The 27,994-nt window shown below is 45.3% G+C and overlaps 1 protein-coding gene across 2 annotated transcripts; it reads right to left on the reverse strand.

The window, feature by feature from the left end:
* Positions 1 to 1,150: 1,150 nt before the first annotated feature.
* On the reverse strand, positions 1,151 to 26,597 carry LOC309443866 (tropomodulin-3-like). 2 transcript variants are annotated; one of them, XM_082061145.1, is made up of 10 exons: positions 26,503 to 26,597; positions 19,147 to 19,333; positions 17,578 to 17,734; positions 10,466 to 10,588; positions 9,786 to 9,875; positions 9,158 to 9,288; positions 7,890 to 7,997; positions 6,366 to 6,509; positions 5,905 to 6,049; positions 1,151 to 3,902 (listed from the first exon to the last, which is right to left on the reverse strand). In XM_082061145.1, the coding sequence occupies exons 2-10, from the start codon at positions 19,270 to 19,272 to the stop codon at positions 3,871 to 3,873; spliced, it is 1,056 nt and encodes a 351-aa protein (XP_081917271.1). In that variant the 5' UTR covers positions 19,273 to 19,333; positions 26,503 to 26,597; the 3' UTR covers positions 1,151 to 3,870. The 2 variants fall into 2 exon arrangements, with proteins under 2 accessions (XP_081917271.1, XP_081917272.1); XM_082061146.1 differs by lacking the exon at positions 26,503 to 26,597 and adding an exon at positions 26,044 to 26,060.
* Positions 26,598 to 27,994: the final 1,397 nt, after the last annotated feature.

Raw genomic sequence — 27,994 nt, forward strand, 5'->3', positions numbered from 1 at the left:
ACACGGATCCGCAGGGCACACACGGACCCGCAGGGCGCACACGGATCCGCAGGGCACACACGGATCCGCAGGGCACACACGGATCCGCAGGGCACACACGGACACCGCGGCCAGGGGGGATCACAACGCGTTTGTCTTTATCTCTGCACCTTCCCTTGCCAAACGTGACCAAAGCGATGCTGCAGGAGCATCCATGTGTTATAGTTAGCTGTATTTTGCTTTTGTAAACTATATCCAAGATTCTTACCTTATCTTGAAATTTCACAGATGGTATACAAGGTTTTATCTCTTAGCTTGAGAGTAGGGAACTAAAATTAGTTCTATTAGTTCTCAGTAAGTCCTTATCTTATCTTGAACGGAAAGGATGTGCTGAGGATGTGCATCCAAGAAACCTGAGTATTTTATATGATTTTATAATGAGTATAGGAATAGCGCGCATGTGCAGTGACAAAAGGTGAAAAGTTCACAAGTGAAGAAGACTCCTTACTTCATCCTGAAGACCCCTGAACGACCACCAGAGGATACTGCGCATGCTTAGAGTAGTTCCAAGGGGTTGCAACTGATACTGTGAAATAATGATGTAATCTGATGAATATGCAACACATACGTTGTAACCCTAATGAATATGTATGTAACGAAATTGTATAAATGTAGTGGAGTTCGAATCAGTGGTCGAAGCCAGCTTTGGGTAGGAACCCCTGGTTTCCCAGCGCTGAAATAAAAGCACCGCATAGAACTACGTCCGTGGTTATGTGTTCTGTTTGCTAACACATGCGCCCAGCAATGCTCCTCTATGGGTTTGTATGGACAGGTGTGACAATACCATACGCTGCGGCAGGTGTGACCATGCGCTGGGACAGGTGTGACCGTGCGCTGGGACAGGTGTGACCGTGCGCTGGGACAGGTGTGACCGTGTGCTGGGACAGGTGTGACCGTGCGCTGGGACAGGTGTGACCATGCGCTGTCCCCCTCCTCCCAGCTGGTGCCCATCCTGCTGCTGCCTGCTCTGCGGAAAACGAGCTCCACAGAGCCAGCAGCCTCCGGTCACTCCCTTTCCTACTGAAGAAGAAAAAGTAATAGCTTGACGTAAACACATTGGTCAATGTGAGGCGAGTCAGTACACTATTAAAAACAAACGTACAAACCCCAGACCACAACAAGAATACAGTACTTTAATCATCCAAAACTTGTACTGGGTTACAATCTGACAGCATATAGTGCTGATAGGCTAAAACACTCCATTCATGTTTCCTCAATGGAAATTTAAACTGAATACTTGCTCGTTTGTAGCTTACAAACAGTGTTACTCAAGCTGCAGAGAGAAGTAGGCTATTCCTTTCAAATATACCAGTAAACAGATAATTGCTTTGGAATATAGGTTATATTTCCATGCTTAGCTTGGAACCAACAGAATCAACATTTGTAGTCAATTTGAGTTCTGCATTAAGCCTGCAAAATAATCAAGAAGAAAAAAAGTATCACTTCTTTTGGAAAAAAGACCTTGTGCTTTGGGTCGCTGGCTCTCAAAGTAACACCACTTTCACACTCAAAACTAATAAAGTCATACACAAGATCTCGCTCCACTTGCCAGCATTTCATCAGGGTCTTTGCTTGTTGAGACTGTTTGTGATTCCTGGCTACAGACTGAATCCCTTCATTTATTCCAAAAAGGAATTGTAGGCACAAAGGTGGTTGTTGTAACTGCTCCACGCAGTTCTCCATCTTCGAGGAGGAGATGACTGCCTAATCTTGTTAGATAATGATAAAATATATCGTCACAGAGTCACAATACGTGAACAGATTTCCATGAACATGCAGCCCTTCAACAAATGAAGGAAGACATGACAGCCTGGGTTTTGACACAAAATGATTATGGTCCTCAGCAAATAAAAAAGTCAAGTACAGCTTTAGGCAACTCAGCACATGACATGCTTTGGCCACGTTTATACATCATGCCTGTAAAAACATATTTAATTGTGACTTAACGCATACTAAATAAGAACTCCAAAAACTACAAAGCTCTTGAAAATTTACAAAAGCCAAAGCCAAAATAAGCCCTTTTTATTTTTAGACAGATGACTTCTAGTTGTTCTGAAGTTACAGTATGCATAGCCTTTGGTTTTAACAGAATTGATCCTGACTATACTTTTCAGAGCACACATTTATTTGTAATTATAATAAAAGGCCAGTTTTGAAATGGGAAAAAATGCTTTTCCACAAGTATAAAGCAGCTATATACATCCTCATTGAAGGCACTATCGCTGAAAATCCTCTGTACAGTTGCAGTAAAATTCCGAGTCACCTGCAGAATAAAGTCTGTCTTTAAAGATCCAAACCAAGACTTGCAGCGAATGACGACATGGGTACAGTGTCAGAGAGCTGCTCTGTTAACTTTATAGTATGCACAACCTGATGCAAAAATCTCAGTCCCATATGTTTTGTATACATAAAATGCTGACCATATTATGATCCTCTGATAAAAACGGTTGTCAGTTGTGTTCTGTGTCACTAGAAATACAGCCAAGCAGTCCCTTAGAACGTTTTTGTGAGCTTATGATCTCACGACGACATTGACCAAGTGAGGACAGGACAGTCCACACAGACCTACACCAAAAAGCCTCTAGAAATTATCTCAGAGAAGTCTATTGTGATTATGAACAGAAGTTGAAGTGATTCTTGTTGCCTTATTAGTTTGCCAAGATATAGAACTTTACGTACTTCAATAATCGCTACGCCACACAGATTGACCCTGCATATTGGTTAATTTCTGCACGTCCTGTGTAGTGATGGAGCATCAAGACATAAGTAGAACAGAAAAATCCTTTCTTAAAAGTGTTGCTTCATTGCTTTATTAAAAAATGATAGATTTATATGACATACTAATAGCTTAATGCAACAGCTTAAAAAAAAGGATTTTTTCCATTTGCCAGCAACTTAGGACACTGGTTTTACTGGTTTCTCCTGTACAGAACCATGCAGATTTTAACAAATGCATGTCCACTACTTCTAGAGAAATTTATATTTACGAATGTAGATAAGGATTTTTAAACAAAGAATACCAACTAAACAATGAAAACATATCCAGTTCAGATACAGGGCAAGACACAGTTATGGGACGTTTTGAAAAAGACTCTAAGGATTCAGGCGTAATAGAAAAGGTGTCATTTTTGAAGTTCCTACTTTGTTTTCCTTTCTGCAAGGCTTCCACTCTTTTATTAGCTCTTCAAATCTCTTGGGAGAAGCCCTTAGCCAATTGATTTTCGTCTGGTTAAAAGGGATGTCGTTAAACTTAATCACAGTATCAAGAACTAATGTAAAATAAGAAAGTAAACCCACAAATAAAGCTGTTAAAGATTTCTCTTCAGTGCATGTGAACAAGGCTGAACAGCTCTACATGAGTCCAAGTGTTGTGTGAAGAATCCCTTATCACTAACACATTGTTTTCAAGAATATACACACCCCTCAACGTAAATAAGCACCCCCAGATTTTCTAACAAACATTTCAATTGGGTCATTATCTGCCCAATGATCTTCAATGTCCCATTCTTTGACTACAGACAATTAAACCATTGATTTGGAATTACGTTTTTAGTAGCAAGCACAGCTGGAGTCTTGAAATACAAAAAAGTTCATAAAAAAAAAACCCAATCAAAAACTATGGTACAGAGACTGGCGCAGTTACTGTGTCTCAATCTGAAAAACGCGATGCATACCAGCAGATTATTCATTTAGCTTTGCTTTAAAAGGAACGGGGCTTCCAGTCTTTTCCCTTCTAAGCCAGGCAGGCGTCGCCCGAGGTGGCCGAAGCCCACGGTGACCAGCGTGCCCTGACGACCCTTGAAACCTCCACACTTCTCACCACAAGATCCTCTAGTTGTCTCCTTCAACCCTTCTCTTGCGAACTGGGACAAGGGAGAGGAAAGAACAAGTTTTACTATTTTAGCATTGTAACGACTTTTTATATTTCTACAACATCACCATAAAGTTTCACAAGTACAACTTAAGATAATTGACACTATTATCCATCATTTTAAGGTTATGCTTTAGTAGTGCTTATTGTATTCTTCATGAACAGCTTCAAAGGTTTGTGAAGAGATACTTGCGGGAAACATTAATCATTTTCTGTTTGATAAGCAGATTTAGCCAGTACTCGGTTTTTACGTTGCTGGTTTCTAGTGGTGGAGAATTAAGTTTACACGCTTCAAAAGAAACAGCACAAGAGTTTCATAGTATATCTAATACTATTTATACACTTTGCAAAAAATCATGTTACGTTCAATAGCCTAAAGTGTTACATCTATCAATCAAAACATATTAATTGGTCAGAAAACGCAAAAGCAACAAAAATGTGTTAGTTAAATCACTAAAGCTCCCATGCTGTTTAGACTCAAGAATATGCAAGACTGACTGAATGACTGGGGTTTTGCTCGGTATTTCTAGTATTTTGAGAGCAGCACATAGACTCATCTCCACTGGGATCCAGCCCAGCGAGCCAAGTCTCGCGTACCTGCTCCCGTCAGATCGCAAGCGAGGACGGAAGGATTTCCACCCTTAGACTTCCCCAGTCATGCAGTTAAAAGGACCATGTGCGGTTTCAGACAGAGGGAAGGGGAGCAGCACAGCACAGTGCAAACAAGGGACGAAGAAGATGCAGACTGGTTTTTTAGAAGAAACGTACAAAGACAGAAATGAGAGACTTAGAATATCTGTTTTCGGTGCTCAATACCCAACGGGGTATTCAGAGTAACCTGTCTCTGTAGCGTCAGGGCTGGAGAGATGAAAAGGTATTTGCAGAGACTTTTACTGGCATACTCCAGACTAAGAAAGCAAAGAAAAAAGGCAAGATATCAACATAGAGTTCCAACAGTCAAACACCAAAGTGAGAACTAGTGAAAAGAGAAACCTTAAAGGAGAGCAGAGAGACACCTGAAGGGTTATGATGAAAAGGTAACTGATTTCCAGCCTGTTTTGAGCAATAGTTCTGCAGTGCCTGAGTGCTCTGTTCCGTCACTCCTCCTCCACGTTCTGCAGAGCTGTTACCACTTTAAACTCGACTCAGGGAGCAAGCAGATCTTTAAACCGAATTCCAACTTCCTATGTCATTCCTTCTAACGTACTCCTGACCTGCTACTACTAAACCGCTTGGCCCATTTTCACATTGGCGAGGTGTGTAATCCTTATCACATGGAGTCTAAAGCCAAAAAGTTTAATTAAATGGAGTTTTAAAATGTAACTCTATTTAAATAGATGGACCCTTTTATTTTGTTGCAGTTGAGATTTGACGTCATTATATAATTTCCATTCAAGTGCTTTATTATTAACCAATTTTCTGCTGGTCCCTTCAGTTCGAATTCTAACAGATGAGCTCCGACAAAACTCAGTGCAGCACACGAGGTGCCGCGGCTCCCGCTGCCTTTCGGAGCGGCAGGGAGGGACCTGTGCGTGAACAGAACCACAAGGGGAGAAACGGCCCCGTCCAGCCCCTGCACAGGACAGCACGTTCGGTTTCCTTGCTCAAGCAATCCAAATGCGGCTGGGCGTGCTGCACTGAACAGGGCAACCTGCACCGCTCATTTCAAGTACCGCTTTTAAAGGAAAAATGAGTCTTATCTGAATAGAACTGAACAATCAAAGCTACTATTTTCCCTCCCTTTGCCATAGCTCACATGGAGTTTGAATGTTCTAGACTGTGCTAAAAATCCTCAACTCATACACCTGGACACCCTGCAACAAAGTAAAAGGAGAATGTCAAGCAGCAACAGAACAGGAGTAAAGCACAGAAGAAACCCCAAACTCATATTTTACTCTCCTGGTTACCCAACAGAGAAGGAGAAAAGCCAGACACCTTTAAAACCTGTGCACACACACATTCATTTATAGTCACTGTCCAGTGACAGATCTTACCCAAATCATTGTTTTTCGTGATAGCTGCAGCTGCCCTGGCTCGAGGTCCCTGTTGTGTGAAATGGTACCCAAACTTGAGGATGTTGGTGTTTTCTTCAAGCATCTTGGCAATTTCTACTTCTGCAAGTGTGCCCAGCTGATGCCTCTGTGAAGAGGTACACAAACACAACAGAGCTTGTGGAGAGCAGAGCACTCCCATCACAGCAGTCACTAAACACTTAGCTTCGTTTTGATTCATCTAAAAGGCAGAAGGTCGTAAAATACGTTCGCGCACTTCAAAGCACGAGCAAGCACAGAAGCGACCAGGAATCACCTTCAACTGGATGCCTCTGAGAAAACCATTCGTGGGGTTAAGATATTTCAAAGTAAAATATTTTTGAAAGTTTATCACGTGCCTTCTGAAAATACTCAGTCAACTAGACCCACTTGAATTACAACATCACCACCACCACCGCACTCACCTGATTATCAATTTTGATCTCTGTCAGTGTCTCGTTGTCTTTCAGCGCATCGACCAGTGCCAAAATTCCAACCCCCGTGATGAAGTTTGACTCGATGTTTAAACTTTTTAACGATGTGTTTACTCTCAGCATATCTGCAAGAGCCTTTGAATGCAAGAAAGCATCGGTAAACTTCGCAATTTTGCTACAGTGCATCATTGGACACAGCGATAACCATTTCCAATAAGTAATTCAATAGGAGCAAACAAGTTCGCAGATGCATACTGTAAATTTGCAAGTTTTCAGGTATTATTTGAGACTAAAGTGAGTCTTCAACCAAGCATTACTTACATTCCCCTTTTTTAGTATTTAATCCAGAAAATGTCTGTCTTTCATTATGAACTAAAAAGCTACACAGAATATAAATAGTGTGAAATGAGCATATTGGACCAATTCCATTTTGTGAGCCTCCCCAGCACGCACTGAGTAACGCGAGCTGCTCGGTGACGGCCAAAGGAAGGGCATCAGTCAACTGAGAGGAGAATTGGATGTGGCTGATTTGTAAACAGGAGATCTGACTTTCAAAAGGCTTTGGTAGGAAGCAGCACAATTCAAAGCTCTTATGGGAAAGGCATACACCTGATCTTACTGCTGAGAAAATAAGAAAACAATTGGTAACTGCTGAGATTCGCTATCATAAAATCCACAACCTTTAATATTTTTTGTATCAAGTCACAATGGAAAAAAACCCCAAACATACACACGACAAACCCACACCTGAGGTAAGGAGGCTTTAGAGAATTTTATTATGCTTCGGTTCTACTGAAAAGGAGCTTTTTAATTGACTCCAAACAAAGCTTTGAAAGATTAATTTGTTCATTTAATTGAGTGTTTAAAACTGGGTTTCTTTCTGATTGGAAATAAAAACAAATGCAAAGGATTGTCCTGGTACAACAGTTAATGCTGTTTCCTTACCTCTATATTTGCATGTAATTAAGTTACTGCTTTTGATTCAACACGGGAAAAAACAAGACCAGATGATAAATACTTATGTTTGGATTGCGTCAAACTAGATACCCTGACTAACATTATGCTTTAATGCTGATGCTTTAAGCCAATCTTTGGTAGCAGAGAGATCCAAAAAACAGGTATTCTACAACTGTCTTCAACTAAAACTCTGCTTAGTTGAAAAATATTACGTGCTTTTTCAGTCTTCAAATGTGCCTTTTTAAAAATAATTTTGACGATGCTATTGGCTCATGGAATGAACATCAAGAACTACACGATCAGGAAAGAAGGAAAACCAGAAGGAGGTTCTCAAAATGAAAAATCCGGGGGAAGGGACTGGGAAAAAGAATTCCCGCTCATCTCATCCATCTGACACATTGCTGTGTATTAGACAACTAGTCACCATTTACTAACTTTGACACAACACATCTTGTTAAACAAAACATACTTTACAGCGTAATGGCATTTAGTCCTTTTCATCCCCGAATATTTAACGGGGACTCGGTTGATGCGTTGCTCCCTCCCCGCAGTACTCACCGCGGCCACGGGGTCGTTGCTGCGGGTGGCAGCCAGGCTGAAGCTCTTCACCTGCGTGTTGGTTTCTAAGGCTTTTGCAAATTCTTTCAGCGTTGGAATTGGTATGTACTTGAATTAAAAATAGCATCAAGATAAACAAGTTTATCCCCCCTCTCCCAACTTCTTCCATTATCTTATTATCATTACAGCAAAACCTACTATAACAGTAACTATCGCTGGTCTCCCGCAGGCTCTCAGTGAAGGTCTACAGGTGTAGCAAAGCGGTACGTGAGATGCAACGGCTACTAGAGACAGCAATTCTAGAAAGCAAAGTCATCTTTACTACACTGATGCCGTTGTCACCAGAGAAGTGTTAAAAAAATACTCAGCTGACTTGGAACTGCTATCGAGCAAAATTTACATGAACCAAACCTTCTGCTAACTATCAACATCATATTGACCTTTCACAAATAGAAAAAGATTTAAAGTGGTGAAACCGTTAGCATTTCATCGTCTGTGTTCTATTAAGAGTAATTCCAGAATTTGCCAGTTTATAGTTCGATAATTTCTACAGCGTAGTAGCAACCAAGTGTAAAAGGATTAATTTTACATAATTAAAGTAGCAAATTTCTTTGTTTATTGTATCAGCAATGTTGTTCTGTTGCCTTTTTAGGCATTTGTTTTTTTCTATTGTCCAATATTGCTAACCATGTTTTATTTTCTCCCCTTAGCAAGGGTAACGAGCAGCCCGGGCTGCCGGGGGGGCTGCGGCCTGGCCGTGCATCAGGACCACGGCAGCTCTGTTCCCTCTCACTCCAATATGCAAAAGCATTAGTCATGTTTAAAAACACAACGGTTACACTTACGAGCAGAAGCTGCTCTAATTGCCAACAGCTCTTTTGTACGAGCATCGGGAGGACGTCAGGTACAAATGTCGCTGTGTTTGCAGCAGCTGGAAGTGAGAGCACGTTGCTTCCCCAGGGACAACGGATTCCAACGAGAAGTCAGGTCCCGGGTGAACTGCTGGGGCTGCTGCCAACTTGGCAGCCACAGAAATCTGGGCTGGCAGCAAGAAAAATCTAAGGCTTTTTAAATGCACATTTGGCAAAGGAAGCCAAGATGGCTTATTGGTTTAGCTCCAGGTTTCTGAGATTACACACATTGCAACATTTCACAGAAAGGCTGCTGTACTTAAATAAGCCTATTGTGCTCTCTTACAGAGTTTCACAGCTCAAAGTGTTGTCTACTGAGAAAAAGCAGCATATTTACCGCAGACTTCAGCTAATTACCTTAATATTATTTAGATTAACTTCAACAAGGCGGGAATCGTTATCTTTAATCCTTTGCAGTGTCTCCTCCACGTTGGTGGGATTTGGTGGTTCATCAAAAACAGGCAACATTTTCTCACCTTTTACTATATCTGGAAAGGCATTGAATTGTAATCAAACAGCTCACGTGCGTTCAGTGTGAATAAGTGATACACATACTAAGTATTCCCTTTATTTAAAGGTCATTTCAGTCTTTACATCTCTCTCCCACCCAAACGCACACCATCCTTTCCTGACCGTATTTTAACAAAGTTCGATTACTTTCCAAAGGTCCTCGCAGCCTTTCTGCCTCTCTGGCACAGCAGCTTTTTTCAGAAGGCACTTGGAAGTCGAATTACAAACACAAACTTGACACCTAACACTACTTTTATCCCTCAAAAAGTGGACTAATTGCAAAATAGATTTCAGTGCGCATAGATATTTAATTGCACTCTTGCCCAAACTCAATTGGCAATGCTATAGACATGCACATTTCGAATTGAAGACTGAATAGTCTATAAAGAATGCCAGTGCAACAGAAAACAGTAGATGCTGTAGTAACTGTGCAGTACAAAGGTGTCATTCACCCAGCCCTGGCGCACACACTTACTCGAGAAGCTGTCTTTGGCAATCCCGTTACTGCTTCCTACTACATCACAGAACTGACTGGTTGGTATCAAGTTGGACATTCCCAGTATGGCTGTACAAGGAAAACAATAAAAGAAATGTTACTGTTTCTGCATAATTCAGCTCAGAAGCGGAGTTCCTTTAAATAATAACAACTGATGTTTGTAACAGACCCAGTTATCAATACAAGAAGCCATTCTATCTCTTAATCATTTAAAGAAAAGTGGAAAAATAAATTAGTTGGTTTTCACGCCTTAGAAAGAGTTGAGCTCCCCAGGTTCAGGCAAAGCTGAAAGCGCAGTTCAGTCACAAAATCCGTGACTGAAGCTTGAGGAACACAGGCATATAGCAACATGTTCTTATACTGGAGAACAAGCGGTAGCGTACACAGCAAAACCAGCCGGTCTGAGGAATTCGCTTAAAAGTTTTGAGTTTGAAAATCAAATATCTTATGCAGGCCAAACTAATCTACCTTCCTATAAATTGCCACGAATCAACTAAGACAATACACTATAACCAAATCGGTATATAACATGTCCTAGTTTCTATCACAACCACAACTTCATACAGTCACATTTCAGATAACAAATACACTACTGCACTAATTATAGATCTTTCTTGTCTAAATATGCACCAGCCCATTCATACTTGAAACAAACTAACCTGCAAGGTCACCTAATTCTGTGTCTGTGGCACTGGTCAAGGCTTCCTCCAGTTCGGGATCCAGAGAGAACTTCTCTTCTGTGTAAGACTGCACAGGCTTCTGCTTGGGGATAAATATTTTCCCTGGACAGAAGAGAGTGAGAAGTCTGATGTTACTTTATATTATATAGCTACTTATCTTGAAACATTTCTGTACTTAAGGAATACTTATTACATTGAGTAAACCCTGAGAAAAGCACCATGGCCAGCACAAAGGAAAGAGGTTTCTTCTGCTTGTTCTTGAAAGTCAGAGATGAAGACAGACCATAAGCAGGAACATAACATTACTTATTCCAAATTTTCGTGATTCCAATCTTATTTGTTCCTTGTAAGGTTTAGAAAGTAAAACATAATGTCAGTCACAAAGCAAGGTAACAGATTTCTCTGCCGACGACGCTATGTTCTAAAACGATCCTTAGAAAGGTCACGAAAGATTCAATGGGAAAAGGAGCAGTAGTAATATCACATTCTGCACCAACATTTTGGTTATTACAGATAGGTAATGGGAAAAGTTACTTTAGGAGAAACGCATTATAGATAGAGGTCTGTACGATCAGCATAATTCCTGCATATATCTTCAGCTAAAAAGTTAGGGTAAGAAATCAGAATACGAGAAAGATATTCTAACAGTTATTCTGAGAGCAGTTTGTATTTGGCTGATTCAGAACTGGCCGCTCAGGACGCGGGAGGACAGCGCCGCTTGGGCTTGGGACGAATTCACGTGGCAGAGAAAAGCTCCAGTAGTGCCTGAGAGAACAAACCCGATGCATTTGAAAGAAGTGATTCGCAACTAGAAAATGGCAAATCTAAGCTTAAGAGTTACCCAAACTTTTCAGACTGGCCAAGGTGCCTGAGCCCCCAGCAGACAGAGCTGTGGGACTGGGCTGGGTCCCACCTTCCCTTAGTTAATTCCCTGGGTTAATCACCTTCCTGTGATGCCTCAGCGCTAATTCAGGAACCCGCTCTCTTCCATATTCACAGTAAACACATTTCCGCACACAAACCGTACCAGCTCATCCCAGTTACGCGGTGACAACCACCGTGCACCAGAATCACAAGAGCTGGGCAGAAGCCAGAAGCCCAAGATTTTTTTTGTACCTCGCACTGCGTACAAGTGTATATCTTGTTATATGTTTGGACCAAGTTTAGCATTTTTAAATACCTTCCAATGACAAGAAGCTTTAAGGGGATGTTTCAGTTTAATTTCTGGGAAATTCCGACAAAGCGGGGCTGTGGTTTCCCCACCTGCGGGAGGCGATGCCCGAAGTCGGCTGCTCTGCCCCCCGCGGACACGGGCACAACGAACCCCGGCCGCCTTTCCTCTCCCTCCAAATGCCCACCCCAAATTAAAAAGAAAATGAACTACAAACTATTGTAAAGGAAGTTAATGTGTTACCACTAGCACAGACTTCAAAGAACTGGATCAGGTTTTTCTGTAACAACACAGTCTGATGACCAAGATCTGTTGCTAGCAACACAGTATTTTTGTTCCTGGGTTGCTATCTCTTTGGAAAGTCGTATAAATGGTCATTATCCATATTTAGAAGCAGAAAATAAATCTCCTTACGTAACAGTACTGGCTACAAACAGTAGCTGGAAGCAGCTGACAGGCATTACCACCCTTACCTCGGGTTTGATGGATGGTACAAAACAAACTATGTTTGTGATGAAAATAAAAACTTCATAAATGGAAGGCTTAGGTAGTAAATGTTTAAGATTATTTTGATACAATGATACAGTACATTTCTACCCTAATTTTATTTTACCAGCGTCACTTACTGGGGAGAGAATAACTTTCAACTTCAACTGTACTTTTCAGAAGAGAATGTTTGACGAAGTTTCCATTAACCCATGAACTACTCTGCACAGTATACACGGGATGTAAAGCCGCTCGATGTTTGCGCTGTTTTCCCCTCAGTGGTCCAGACTAGTGAAACAGTGAGGGTGTCAGAGTATAAGGAAGGAGAGGGAAGGTGTGACTGGAGCACCTGAGCCTTGGTTCACATCATCCCATTGCAGCACCAGCGCAGCAGGGAGCGAGCAGGACAAGGCAACTCATCTCAGTCAAGAGCAACGCTGTGAGAAAGTATTTTAATTTAGATCAGCCTCCTGTCTGGCTCATCGCGCAGAACCCACAGAAAAGCTCCACTTTTCCTGATGCTGTTTTAAGTAATTCTTAAATTCATAGGTTAGGAACTTCTGGTTCTAAACATTTCCTTCCTCAAAGCGAGACTGAGTTGATCCATACGTGCCCGACTCCAGCTCCAGTCACATGAACTGGGTCCAGAGCAGTTGTTGTTACAAACCAGGTCACACCCTTGTGTATATAGTGTCTGATTCACTGGCTTCACCTCAGCCCAGCCCAGAGTCCAGAGGTTTACAACGCACATACGAACGCAGATCCTTCCCCACTCCCTATTTCTAGTAATGAAGTTACTTCAGAAAGGGTAAGACCCCTGTGTCTCTGAGGACAATGATTTAACTCGAGGGCCGCTGCCAAGCAGTTTGGCAATTCCCTCCCTCCTTTCCTAGGGTAAGCTTGAAAACAAAGAAAAAAAAGAGCCTCCCCATGTGTGCAGCCCATGAAATGAGAAGCTTCCCTGACCCTCAAGTGGAATGTTTCCAAATAGCAGGGATTTAATCACATGAAGGAACATGACCTCGTCCTTTCCAGCCAACAAGAACTCTGCAAAGATTAAGCAATACAACATGAAGAGGCAAATTTCGGAGAAGTTCACATCATTTCTGTAATAATGATCTCTTCAGGCTGCCCCTGCCTTTAGCTAACAGGGTAAATGGTCTAAACCCCAGGATTAATTCACAGGCTTTGTTTGCAACAGAATGAACTTCCAGTCCCCAGTTGCACGCACTTGGGTTGCTCAGGGGGCAGAAAGGTCGGCGCTGCCTGTTGAGGTGCCCCAGACATTTCACACGGAACCAGAGCAGCCGGGGGGCACCGGAGCCCTGCAGCGCCCAGCCCTGCTCAGCCCGGCCGTGCACAGCGTGCCCAGGACCGTCCCACCCAGCCCTGCCCTGCCAGGAGGCAGCAAGTGACCGTGACACGCAGATCAGAACGTCTAAAATCTGCTTGGCTGTGGTCTGTTTGCAGAAAAGGAATCCAGTGTCACTGAGGACAATTGAACACAAGCTCGTCTCATTAGGGACTCTATGAAGAAGAGCAAGCAACATCTGATACATTCATCAATCCAGAAATTGATATAATCCACAATTCATCAGTCACCCATTCTTACCATGTGACAGACTTGGCTTCATCAATTCACTTGTAAGCACAATTTAATTCTAACTTTTTAAATTCATCTTACAAGCAACTTCCTCAGTGTCTTACTGTAGGAACAGCACTGTTATTTGTTATCTGATAATAGAGCACGTAGAAGTGAGTTAGAAAACTGTTTTACATTAAGGCCGGAGTATCACGTTATTTTGTTTCAGTGGTATCGTATGGAGAATGTCAATTGGACAAGCTGTTTCTCCAAAGCTCCTACAGGATATCAGCCTTGTTTGACAACGTGCAGCACCCTTCCTTTAAAGAGCAGTGAGCGAAGGGCAAACAGAGCACACAGCGCCCCGAATGCGCCGCGACGGGAGCAGCGGTGACCTACAGCAACAGCCGAGCGGGACACCCACAAAGAGCTGCAGCAGGTGACCGCGGTTCCGCCTGACCGTGTGTTCTGGGTGACACAGCAGAAGGGAAGGAAGAAAACCAAACAGACCACAGAAGTTTAAATGCAAATCTGCACAGAACACACACACTCCCCAGGAGCACAGCGCAGAGGGAGAGCTGGAACAGAAAGCCACAACCAGGAGAGCGCAAAGGCTGGAACTGCAAAGCTTGGTTTACATAAGGTTTGCCTTGCACTATACGGCACAAAGTATGTTACTGATATATGTTTTATCTCAGGTGCAATAATTCTCATCTTGTGCTGTTCCAAGAGAGCTGGGAAGCATTGGTCGGATGTGTGGGACACGCTCGAGGGCGACAGGTCCACGCTTCACCGCGGGATCCTTCCCCTTGCAGCCAGCCCTGCGAAATCTTTACGACGCGCTGACATCCACAGGTTGAGACAAAGCTAGTTCTGTTGGAATTATTACCACATTGCCCTGATGGATCTCTTGAACAATAGCTTACTGTATGGTTCGACGCTTAATTGGAACAGAATGTGACTTCAGTCATTAAATCATGTTTAAAAACAAAGTGTCTCTTTAAGGGTGCTTTTAGAAACAAAATCAGGCACCGGAAAAATGTGATAGAATATAATTTAGGGATTGTTGAACTGCACTTTTCTTTAGCACTGTTCATCTCTCTACATCACAATACTTTCCATTATATCAGATCTTCCATATTTCATAGCACACAGCAAAAAAAGCTCCAAAGGTTGGGAGAAATCACGTCATCCGTCAGTGAAAGAGATGCAACGTTGTTCTGATAACATGTCACCCCAAAATGTGGTACTTTGGACAACTGGAAGAAAAGATGCTCCTCTCCACTGTAGGAGGGAAACTAGATTACTGGAATCAGTAGCAAGCCAGGATGTTTAAAATTAACCCAGGGTAAGCTGCTTGGATAAACCGGCGGGCTAAACCGCCCCCAGGACACCAGCTCTACTGGAAGAGGAAAAACAAAGAGAAAGAAGGAGAGATTTTTCCCCTTCTTACTCAATTAAATGAATAATTAGACAAAGAACAATGAGACCAGCTAAGCACACAGAGGTATTTTAGCAAAACCTGGCCCACAAAAACAGCACCCAGAAAAACAGCTGCAATGCCAGTCCGTCTTTCTCCTCCTCAAAAACCTCTAGATCTGAAGGTTTTCTTCTGAATTAACAGAATACTCAAGCAAGATTTTAACCTGCTCCATTCCAAAGTCGTTAGCGTTTCTCCATGGTACATTTATCTAGCCAAAGAGAAAAACTATAAGCCATAGTTATCTGGTTTAATATTAATTAAAAGCGCATTAGGGTAGGAGCTACCTCTACATAAAAAACATCCTACAAACATATTGAGTTTTGCTCCACTCCATTTCCAAGTTTTGCATCTAGATAAGATCACGATTTCTTGATTTAAAACATAAAGTTAAATGGGTTTGCCGTTTTTTGTGCAGAATGGCTGCAAACGTGCAGCAAGTCAAAGCTGAACCAGAACGTTTGCATGAGGGAAAAGAAAAGGATCCCCCTCGCCCCCTGCACAGCGAGCTTAGTTAGCCTAGCTGGCTCCTTCCGCCCACTTAACATGGCCATCCTGAACATTTGTTTCACATTTTTAGTTTTAATGAAGCTACATTTCATTTTCATATTGTTTTCTATTCTTCTATGACAGTAAAATAAATGGTAGAGAAAGTTATTAAATAGCAACTTTTCTTTTTACGAGATACAGGAAATTTTACTAACTAAACTGGTATGACATTGCAACATCCAGACAATTATTTAGTAATACTTTCTGACATAAAGGAAATGACATTTGATCTTTCTTAACCAAGATCTGCAGTACAGCTGGACCATTCTGTTTTTCTACGTAATTCTCACAGATTTTATCTACCCAAACAAATAGTTTCACCATGTATGTGTATACGTAGGCTGACTTTAAATAGCCACCTATCTGAAGGAGGCACCGGTACTCAGCAGCACAAGCTGTACTAACTGGAACACCCCCCCGCCCAGCCTGACCCCCTGGAGGAGCGGAGAACAAGCTGCCTGGGCTGCACGGGGTTCCCCAAAACAGCTGCGAGGCCCCAATATACTTGAGCTCAATCACGTTCAACCATCGGGCTGTCTCCAGCTTCCCCCAGCAGATCGAGCTCAATCACGTTCAACCATCGGGCTGTCTCCAGCTTCCCCCAGCAGATCGAGCTCAATCACGTTCAACCATCGGGCTGTCTCCAGCTTCCCCCAGCAGATCGAGCTCAATCACATTCAACCATCGGGCTGTCTCCAGCTTCCCCCAGAAGATCAAGCTCAATCACATTCAACCATCGGGCTGTCTCCAGCTTCCCCCAGCAGATTGAGCTCAATCACATTCAACCATCGGGCTGTCTTCAGCTTCCAGCAGCAGATCGAGCTCAATCACGTTCAACCATCGGGCTGTCTCCAGCTTCCCCCAGAAGATCGAGCTCAATCACATTCAACCATCGGGCTGTCTCCAGCTTCCCCCAGCAGATTGAGCTCAATCACGTTCAACCATCGGGCTGTCTTCAGCTTCCAGCAGCAGATCGAGCTCAATCACGTTCACCCATCGGGCTGTCTCCAGCTTCCACCAGCAGATCCGTGGGGCAAGAGGCGGGACAGGAGCAAACAGCAGCACACGGCACAGACATACCCGGGACCAACAGGCACCTCCCCATAAGGGCAGCGCTGCTATAGGCGCCTTTGACTGCCTTCCACATGCAGTACGTTGCGACTAGATCCAAAGCAGAGATTTGAAATCCCAGGCTTTAATAACGTGTCCATGTATTGGGTCAGTGTTTCCATAGTTTTTAGACCACTAAACCATTGCCAGGTTTCAAAGCTCCTTGTGATGTTAACTGTGTAATTAGTAACAGTAACTATACAATTTTATTAAACTTCTCAGTAAAGGTACTAGAAAGAAAACCTGATCGCATACCCCAATTGCCTGGCCTTGTCAGCCTACAATGTCTTTGCACACTATTAAGTAACTACGACAACATCATTCTGCTGCTATTTTTTTTTCCATTCAACACAGGATTACAAACGTTACTGCCGGTGCTCAGCACCACAGGCCATAAGCCACAGGCACAACATCAGTGTTTGTTATTGACACCAATCCGGGGTAGCTCTTACTGTGAGGATACCATCCCCATCAGAACTTCGCAATCTTTGAGACTCGTTTCCTTCCTGTGCTCCAGGCCAGCAGCACAGCAGCCCAGCACCACGGAACGCTGGACAGGAAGCATCCCACCTCCCTACAGTAGCACTCATTTGGAAACCCCACGAGTGGAAACGCATTGCAGCTGCAGGTGCTTCAATAAACTGGCTCACAGCAGCTCTGGCGAGTCCACTCGGGAGATTTCATAACCCCTGCGCCAGGAAGGGCGGCGTTACCTTTCTTTTCCCTTGTAAAAGGCACATAGTCTTCCCTGTCCTTGTGCTCAAGAGCCTGCTTCTCCAGGTACGCCAGGAGTCGCTCCCTGTCGAAGGGACCCGAAGCCTTTTTAGCAGTCTGGTCTTTCTGTCGGAAGCCCGCGGGCAGAAGCGCATTCTGCAAAACAAAGCGGAGCAAATGAGGCCAGCTCAGAAAGCCTGAGCAAACACCTGGTTAGTTTCATTTCCCTCTTTCTTCCATCCCCCCCATCCTCAAGGTTCAAAGTCGATACATCATCCTTTTTAGGCGATCTCTGATCTCTTGCCAACTTCCTTTTCTTGAGGCAGTTGAGGGCGCAAGGTAATCTGTTCCTTAGATACCAAGAATATGGTTAAGAGCAGAGCGCACTGCGCTCTGAATAGGACTGGAGCAATTCTGTAAGTACAACCGCTCCCAGCACTCGACTTGCCAGTTACTTCACATTTCATTTCTACAATGAACACCATTTAAATGAGTAGTAGTAAATAAAACTCAGCTATTTACAGTTCAGACATTCAGACTGCTTCCTCAATGGCTTACATCCACTGTTTTTAAGCCTCTAGGACAACTGCCTATACTATTGTCCGGCATTTATACAATTGTCCAGCATTTAACACAGAGTATTTCTACTTTTGACCTGACGCAAGGTGGGCTGGGTTTTTCCTGCTATCATCAACATATTTCAGGTAAAGGAAAAAAAAAAAAAAAATGAGGATATTAGTATGGAAAGAACAGAACATATAGAAATTCAGACTGTCATAAAACCCAACCAATCCCTTCTGCTACTTCTCTTCAAAATGTCTATAAAACCAGAGTCAAAATATCAATAATGTCTTGCAGATCATAATATTCTTAAGTGATCCCTGAACATCAAGATTAAACTTAATCCTGGTATTGTTAGCAAGAACAGAGAATTAGGAGGTGAAAACACAGGTCTTGGACTCTGACGTTAGTTGCAGTATCAGTAGAGGACATAACTCAGCTCTTCATAACAGAAAGCTAAAATATTCCTTATTCAATCCTCCATGCTGACATAATCATTCAGGAGCGGAGTGATTATTGTGTCCTCTGTGCAGAGCCGGCGTGAGGCCAGGAACGGCTGTGGGCTACAGGGACCCGGCCAGGACCAGCGCTGCACTCGCCCTCGCCCATCAACCCCAACTCCAGAGGCAACAAAACACAAGTGGATGCAAAGGGCTGTTTACCAGACAGGGCTGGGACCAGGGAAGTTCAACAGGCCTTTCTGAAGAAACTTTCTTCTCAAGAACATGACTAAGAGCAATTCTTATTTATAAATAAATCCCAGAAGGCTCCTCCTGACAATCACTCCTTCCATTTTCCTCTACTGCAGTTGCACTCACATTGCAAACAGGAAATAAACACTTGAAATATTATATACACATGTATATCTATAAATAAGATAATTAGCAGACTAGGAAAAAACTCTGTCCAAAAGTATATTTTACAAGGCAAAAAAAAAAAATCTCAATTTATTTCAGACCAGTTTCTGAACAAATGAAAAAACAAAACTTCTCTTGGCTAAAACCTACCTCAGGGTCAAGATCATCCAAAACAGTTTCCAGTTGTTTCAGTTCTTCTTCCGACAGTTTGCCGAGAATTTCATCCTCATCAAGATCTTTGTACTTGTCCAAGTCCTTTCGAAACGGGAGCGTCATGACTTGGGCAGCAGCGGGTTGCTCCAACGCCTCAAAAGCCAACTCCTATTCTTAACCAGATCTATTAAAAAAAAAAAAAAAAATAAGAAGAATTAACCATAGCTGAGGTAAACATCCCAACTACAAAGCACCTTCAACCTCCAAACGCCTCTGTGGAAGGAAAGTGTTTTCATCCAGTATTCATCCCCGTCTGTCACTCTACAACAAAGGGCGCTTGGACGCTCTCTGCAGCGTGTCCCCCTCTCTGCCCCACTGCCGCAGCTCCACCCGCCGTGCCCTTCGCCACCACTAACTAAGCTGTATATGCTTTTCAGACAAATGCCAGTACACAGTTTTCTTGAACTACAAGGCCATAATTGCCATCGAGCAGGGCCGGCTGCTGACCAGGAGGGACGAGATACCAACATACCCACTATTTATGAGTCCAGCTTAACACCACCGCTTTTTACAGACAGCGCAGGCAAAAGAAGAGTTAAGATGCTTTCGGTTTATTGTTGCTGCTGCTGTTCAAGGACAGTAGAGAACTTCCCTACAAACAAGCTAATTGGTTATTACTGACTCACATCCCTGTATATTACCTACAGAGGGAACAAAGGAAGTTTCCCTCTGAGTTAATTATAGAACTGCCATTGAAGTAACATTCTGTTCTGTCCGAGCAAAATGGTAATACCTTGATGAAAGGCTTAGGGAATACAGCTCACAAGTAGCAACACTCCCAACAATCCTACTACCAAAAAACCACCCATATTAAAAATACAGAACAGACTGCATATCTGCTCACTTAATATTATACTTATCCTTGCTTCAAGTCAAGCACACACACAAAACAAGGTAACTGGAACGACTCTCTGTAAGTGAGCAAGAGTTGCCACAATGTATTTGGGGAGCAAAAGCTGCATCCATACATTCAGGCTCATTAGGCTCCCTAACCCCTCTTGTTGTCCAGCAGCCCACATTCCAGTTCGGATGCTCACACCACATACATTAGCTGCATAACTTCAAACCTGCTCTTACTCTGTACTTCCAAACCAGATCAATTTAAAGTTATCATCTTTTAAGTAAAAGGAAATGAAGGGCCATGTATAGATACTATACCATGGAATCCCACTTCCAGGATTCCTTCACCTCCGTTGTTTACACCCAGAAAGGTCTCCCTGGCTGTCACAGTTACCTATGGTGGGTGATATTTTAATTCAGAGACACTGATCAGATGTGAGCACATAAAGGTTCATTCAAGTCATTCAGTCAAGTTTACCTGTAAAGTAAATCAGGTTTTAAGAATTGCCTTTGCAAGAATGGTAGATTTTCAGTTCCTACTAATGTCTATACCTGAATGAGGAACATGTTTACGGCTATTTTCAGGATGTCTGCTTTTAAAAAATATTACTGGTAGCAGCACTAGACCTTACTTTTAAACCACAGTTTACATCAATAGGACATAATTACAAAGCTAAACTACCAACTTAAGTCAAGTTCAGGCACAACAAAAACCAGGAGGAAATCTCAGTTTCATGGTAAAGTACATAAAAGAACAGTGGCTTCCTCTGGACTAAACCCAAACATGTTGGACCAGCTTGGACCTTTCGCAATGGGCCACAGAGCTGACAATAGCTGAGCTCAATGGCTGCAGAAGGTGCAGAGAGCAGCACACCCGTGCTTTTCAAAGCCGTGCTCTAGAAGTAACACAGGGAGTGTTTCTATGGCCTGATGTGCCACCTCCTGCACTTGTCATAGTCCCGTGACATTTGTTTCTCCAGGTGCGCGAAGGCTGAAGGACAATTAGCTGGTAGCTGCCGCAGATGCCACTCGTGCATGCAAACCTCTCATTGCCAGAGCCTTAATGTTTGCCCTTCCTTATGGCTTAAGCCATTACACACTATCATAAGGGAAAAACATTTCCTGCAGCTGCTTACACAGCATTGTTTGTGACCAGGCTGCGCACTCCGAATCCTCCATCAGCGTGCTGCCATTTACCGCATTTCTGCATGGCCATTTGCATTCAAGTATTAAAAGGTGTAGTTTTAATGGGTAATTACAAGGAGCAGAATAGTTAGCATACTGCAGAATAACGCTCCCCTTTCTCTGGAGGAGAGCAGCACTGCATAACCATACATTACGTTCACGTAGGCTCTATTTCCTCCCTGTGAATCGCTGTAAAACGCTGTCACCCAGAATTAATTACCTTTTATTTACTGCCTTGGTGTGCTTTACATTGGAAAACTACTCATCCTTCATAACACATTAATTAACGTTCAGGTCATAGCCCTTGATTCTTACTTGCTTCTATAATATGATAAAAGTAGCCATTTCAAATCCTGAGCTACAGTGTTCGTACACACACACAAATGTGGAAAACAGAGCAGCAGAGTGAAGGAAACCCTCACTGTGTCTGTAACTGGCTCGTCACTCGAGCAAGATGAAGAAAATCACGTGCAGTCTGGCAAATTCGAGTTTTGGACATATTTTCAAATACTTACCAAGCAAAAGTATTTATTTAAATGTGAAAGCATACTTAACGTGAGACGCCTTTGAAGAATTATGATGGTAGCACTGATTAGCATGTCTGTGCTACACAGAGATTGCTTGGTAATGACTTTTGGAAACATTCCCTACTAAAGAAACCACAGCATATGATTCCATACATGACACTCGTATATAATGTACTAAAACTCAGGTTTTAAAACATGGTATCAGGAATTCCATTGCCTAAAAAAGGCACAAAGGCCAGCTGGAGCCCCATGTAACCAAGCAAGCCCTTTCGGCTCCCATTAAACACCTCTGGTTCTCTATTTGCTTTCCATCACTCCCATAGCAGTGCAGCACAGGCAATGGTAGGTGTGCAACAAATGGCAAGTTTTCAGGAGTACTTATTCAGAGCCTGAGTATTTGTGGCACATCTAACTGCGAAATCACAGGCAAAACTGTACCCATCCATTTTGGCTTGGCAAATACTTTTCACTTCTTTGATGAGCAGAGCTAGTTTTCTTATGGGTATCCTTCTGGGCTTTACCATGAAAACATTACATATGTTAAAAGTCAAAGGGGCTAATATTCTTTTTTCAGATACATAACTATAAATAAAGTAAGTTTTTCACTCTAGCAACTTAATAGTCTCATAAAAAAGAAATTCAGGGAAGTAGAAACAAAGCCATCACTTGCAATCAATCAAATTTCAATTCTCTGTTTGTTACTCAGAAGAGAAGTTGGAAAGTCAGAAATGAAGATATTCTGCAGGACATCCCAGAGACAAAAATCTTGCCATTACTCCTTTACCTGAGAAATGAACGAGCAACTAAGAAATCAGAAGACAGCAGTAACTTCATGCTGTTCAACAATTACCTGAATCATCCCCTAAAAGACTGTCAAGCAGCTTTCACAAACCTCTTCACTACAAGTTAATATATCTTTGTTTTCTCTTCTCTGAAAGTGTATTTTTAAAAACCAAAATACTCTAAAAATGGCTATTTTTCAATTTTCTTTCCAAAATCCACCCCCCAGAAATTTCTATGATACTTCAGAACGCCATTTCTTGGGACTGTAACAGGAGTAACTCTTGAGAGCTATCTTGCCCACAGGAAACTACAGTTCTGTTCAAGTCCACTGTAAATGGTTTCCGTAACTGGGATTTTAAAATAGAAGTGACATCATGAAAAACAAACCGAGCCGGTTTTGGCCGGCACGTCTGCAGAGTTCACTTCCATCCCATTTGTTCCTTCGGAGGCTCCTTCCACCAGCCCCTGGGTGAACCCGGCGCGGCGGGGTCTGGAGCGGGGGCTCCGCGGCGGGGTCTGGAGCGGGGGCTCCGCGGCGGGGTCTGGAGCGGGGGCTCCGCGGCGGGGTCTGGAGCGGGGGCTCCGCGGCGCCGGCGCATTCCTGCGCCCCCAGGGCCCCGCAGCAGCCCGAGCTGAGCGTTTCCCCAGGGAACCCCTGCGATGGCAAGAATCTTATTTTCCAGTGTGCGTGATCATACAGAACTGTTTCTGAAGAAAGTGCTGCCCTTGGAAGAGCCATCTTTATTTACCAAAGCTAGGAGAAAAATGAGTAAATATAAATATTATCATAAGCCCAGCAGGTTCCTTAGGATGTTTTTGTCATGCCTTACGGTAACTCTGAACAGCTCAATGCTGCTTTTCTTAGCAGACAGCTCTCAAAAACACACCTAAGCCTTGCAAATCTCCTGCCTGCGGTAGGGTACTAGAACCAGGCTCTGCAGCCCAGGGAACCAGCAGCCATCCCCTGGCCCAGAGAACCAAAACGGAACCAGCAGCCATCCCCCAGCCCAGAGAACCAGCATGGAACCAGCAGCCATCCCCCGGCCCAGAGAACCAAAACGGAACCAGCAGCCATCCCCCAGCCCAGAGAACCAAAACGGAACCGGCAGCCATCCCCCAGCCCAGAGAACCAAAACGGAACCAGCAGCCATCCCCTGGCCCAGAGAACCAAAACGGAACCAGCATGGAACCAGCAGCCATCCCCCGGCCCAGAGAACCAAAACGGAACCAGCACGGAACCAGCAGCCATCCCCCAGCCCAGAGAACCAGCATGGAACCAGCAGCCATCCCCCGGCCCAGAGAACCAAAACGGAACCAGCAGCCATCCCCCGGCCCAGGGAACCAAAACGGAACCAGCAGCCATCCCCCAGCCCAGGGAACCAGTATGGAACCAGCAGCCATCCCCCGGCCCAGGGAACCAGCACGGAACCAGCAGCCATCCCCCGGCCCAGGGAACCAGCACGGAACCAGCAGCCATCCCCCGGCCCAGGGAACCAGTATGGAACCAGCAGCCATCCCCCGGCCCAGGGAACCAGCACGGAACCAGCAGCCATCCCCCGGCCCAGACTGTGCAGTGCCAGCAGGTGGCAGCTCATCTTTGCCCAAGGTTTTTGGTCGGGGTATATTGTGTTTTCCAGCCAGTATGGAATAGCTATTCTGGGCTGTATTTCCCACAAAAGCAAGCCCGAGGCTTCATTCTGTTCAAAGAAACAAGCCACTAACTTTTATACAGGGCAAACTGAGCTTCCCCAACTTCACATTGGTCCATACGGTGATCTGGGAAGTGGCTGCCTTGCCTTAAACAGTAACAGAAGGGGACAGGAAGCTACTGCAGAGTAACTACACAGAGCATGAGGATTCCCCTGTGATGGAGGAAATTGGAAAACACCTGTATTTCCAGTTCCTGCCAGCTTCTCCTCTGTATCAGAGGGCACCTGGAGCCACACAGAGCCCACTTAACGCTTTCATACGTCCTGTACACAGCTGCACAGAACTAGGACACAGCTATCTTGCAGGCAGCGTGCTCTGAGGGCTAAGCTGCCAAGCTGGCATTGGCCCATTAAAACTCACTCCTGCGTGCCTGCTCTTGAAAACCAGCCACGCACACTGCAGGGCTGCACCGGCGTACCCGTCCCGGCCTGGGAGGAGCAGAGGCGACAGTCAGGAGCCCCGACACGCACATGGACAGGCTGCACGGGGCACGGAGCAGCAGCCTGGGCAGCACAGCAGGTGGCATTTCAGCACACCCACCTCCACCACACTTCCAGTGTGCTCAAACTAGCTGTAGGGCGGCTGTTATGGGCCCAAACAAATACCAGGCTGAGATGAGCTAAAAATCCCAGTTACCGCAGGTCCTGCCCACCCTGTGAAATCCCTCTGGCAGTGATCGCCACGCCAGCTGCCCACTCCCCCTCCCAACACTTGGGGCAGCTTCACTGCATTGGGGGTGACTGACCCACCAGGATGAGGGGGGTTTTGGCATCATTTTTTCTTGGACAATACCTGGATTTTCTCCAATGGAGTTGTACTGCAGGTGGACATTGACACACAGTATCTCCTCCTAGAGGAACTAAAGGTGTTTCAGCCAGAAAGAAACATCAGATGCAAACTATTTGAACGCTTATAGAAATGTTCAGACAGTTTGCACCTCATGTTTCTTTTTGTAGCTTTTTTTTGGTAACAGATACAAATATCTGAATGTTTGTAGAAACATTATAGAATGTTACATTATAGAATGTTTATAGAAACATTCAGATAGTTGTATCTGTTACAAAAAGCGGCGAAACTTACAAGCCTAGAACGGAACAGTCACTCGATTTCCATTGTGTTACTTAGGGAAGACTTCCAAGTACTAGTGAATTTCAGGTTCTTCCTTATGTCACTGGCTGTCTTTCAGACTGTACACCTGACACAGTTAGCAAAACATTAGTCTCGGGGATACATTCAATATATTAAAGCAAATTTAAAGCATGCAGCAACCTCTTTACAACAGCACTTCAACACAACTTGCGCCTACCCGCAAAGAAACAGGCAGGTAGCTCGCAGAGCCTTACGCTGAAAGCTTGTGTGCAGTGTTCTCAGAAATACAGACGAGCGGGTGTGCGGATGCGCACGGAACCCCCGGCCCCGGCCGCCCCCCCGGTGCGCGGAACCCCCGGCCCCGGCCGCCCCCCCGGTGCGCGGAACCCCCGGCCCCCGCCGCCCCCCGGTGCGCGGAACCCCCGGCCCCCGCCGCCCCCCGGTGCGCGGAACCCCCGGCCCCCGCCGCCCCCCGGTGCGAGGAGCCCCCGGCCCCCGCCGCCCCCCGGTGCGAGGAGCCCCCGGCCCCCGCCGCCCCCCGGTGCGAGGAGCCCCCGGCCCCCGCCGCTCCCCGCGGGAGCCCGAACCCTCCGGGCCGCGGGCGCACCGGAAAAGCTTCTTCCCTCATTAAGTGTCATTAACGTGCGTGCTTCATAAGTTGTAGAAAACATACACAGCAAGTTGAAAGAATTCTGCTAACCAGATCCACAGGCAAAGTGTTTAAAGTCACAGTTTTCGGGTTTCCCAGCCGAGCCGGTAGCCGATGGCCTCTGCCCGAGGGCCCGGCAGCCCCGCCGGCTCCTCTCAGCCCCCCGAGCCCCCGGTGCCCGGGCCACTGCCGGGGAGCCCCTTTCGCAGGGCAAACACGGAACCCCGCCCTGCGCCCTTCAGCCGCGCACTAAGGAAGCTCCGACCGTGCCGCTCCGGAAAACCAGCCGAGGTTTCGGGCCCCCCCTCCGGTGAGCCGCTGGGCCCCGGGCCGGGCGGGCGCCGACCCAGCCCGTTCTCCTTCCTCCTCCCGCCGCGCTGTGGCAGCGGCCAAAGGGCCGCGCCCGCCGCCGCCCACCCCGCCGTGTCCTCCCCGCCACCCCCCGCACCGCTGCAGCGGTCGCGACCGCGCTCCGGCCACAGCCCCGGCCCGCGGCCGCCCCGCACTCACCCGGGCGGCAGCGCCCCAGCTCCCGCACCGCCACAGCCCCGCTCCAGCTCCTCGGCGCCGCGCCTGCGCGCCCCGGAGCACGGCGGGAGCTGTAGTGCGGGCGCGGCGCCCGGAGCGCGCATGCGGGAGCGCGGCGGGGGCGCTGCCGGGCGGCCGGACCCCGGCCGAGCCGCGCGCACCGAGCGGCCACATTCAGCAAAGCGATGGAGCCGCTGAGCAGCCTCCCTGGTAGACGTTGCCATCCCCACTTAGAGAACAAGGCATTTGTAGCATGAAAATAATAACCAGTAGTCGCCAGCACAGTGATGGCAGCCGCAACCTCGAGGCGTTTTCCAGGTGTCGAGGGCTCTGCAGTGACGCTGTGACCCAGGAAGAGTGATCCCAGCTGCACACAGCAGGCGATGCTGACACGGCCATCTGTTCAGAGCCGCTGGAAACGCTGGGCGGATTTGGGAAAAGAAAGCGGGGGTGAATTGTTGCCCCCACTGGCATCAGTGTGAGTTCTGCTGTCTGCTGCCAAGATTTCATTTCATAAGATACATAGGGTGTAAGGTATCAGACATAATCCATCTCATTTAATATGGAGGTTATTTAAAATATTTAAAATTCTAGTAACTTACGATGAATACAGTAAATAAGGATATTTTGCCAAGTCCTGGCTGTGCTGAAGTCATTAGCAAGGCTCTTATTAACTTTAACAGAGACAGAAATTCACCTGATAACTTATATCAAAATCGGAATTGTGCAGACTTGAAATAGAAGAGTCCAGTGTTCTTTGCTTCCAAGACAGACACTCCCTGTGTGTGTGCAGGAGGCTGGGAGCGGTCAGCAGGTGATGGAGCCGCCTGCCCATCGCTGTGACATTCTCATTCTCACTTGTTGGGTGCTGGAGGCAGGAGACCCACCAGGCCACGCGGAGCCCTCCTGGCACCGAGCCTGGGGGCGAACGAAGAGACATCTGTAGAACCACAAGAGCACTTCTGCAGATGCTCAGCGATAGATTTATAATCCTCTAGGCATTAGAAGGCTGGTGTTTTCCAAGCTGACAGACCAATGCATGTATCAGAGGGCAAACATAATGTTCTCAGAAGAATTAGTAGAGGGATCTCTTTTTCAAAGGCTGCAGTATAATTTAAAGCAATCATAGATGGGTAGGGAATTGTTGCAAATACAAAACCTCAAGGGACATGGAAGGCCTGGACAGCAGAGGAACTTCCACTAGTGCTGAAATGATGCACATGCAAAGCAAGAGCGACACAGCATGAAGCATCCTCACTGTGATTCACTGAGCTGAGCTGCACACAGCAGGAAAGGGACATCCAAAGCCTCAGACATAATCCCAAACTGATTAAATCATAATATATCTAATATGTTTACTTTGAGAATTTTCTGTTCTGACACGAAGGGTTAACCGAGCACATTCCCGTGAGCGGGCTGGCTTACACCGCCTGTGGTAGGAGGCCACAGGGGTGGCCACCTGCGTGTTCTGGAG

This window comes from Streptopelia decaocto (genome assembly GCF_964273445.1).
Source record: "Streptopelia decaocto genome assembly, chromosome: 9".
Classification (NCBI taxonomy): Eukaryota; Metazoa; Chordata; class Aves; order Columbiformes; family Columbidae; genus Streptopelia; species Streptopelia decaocto.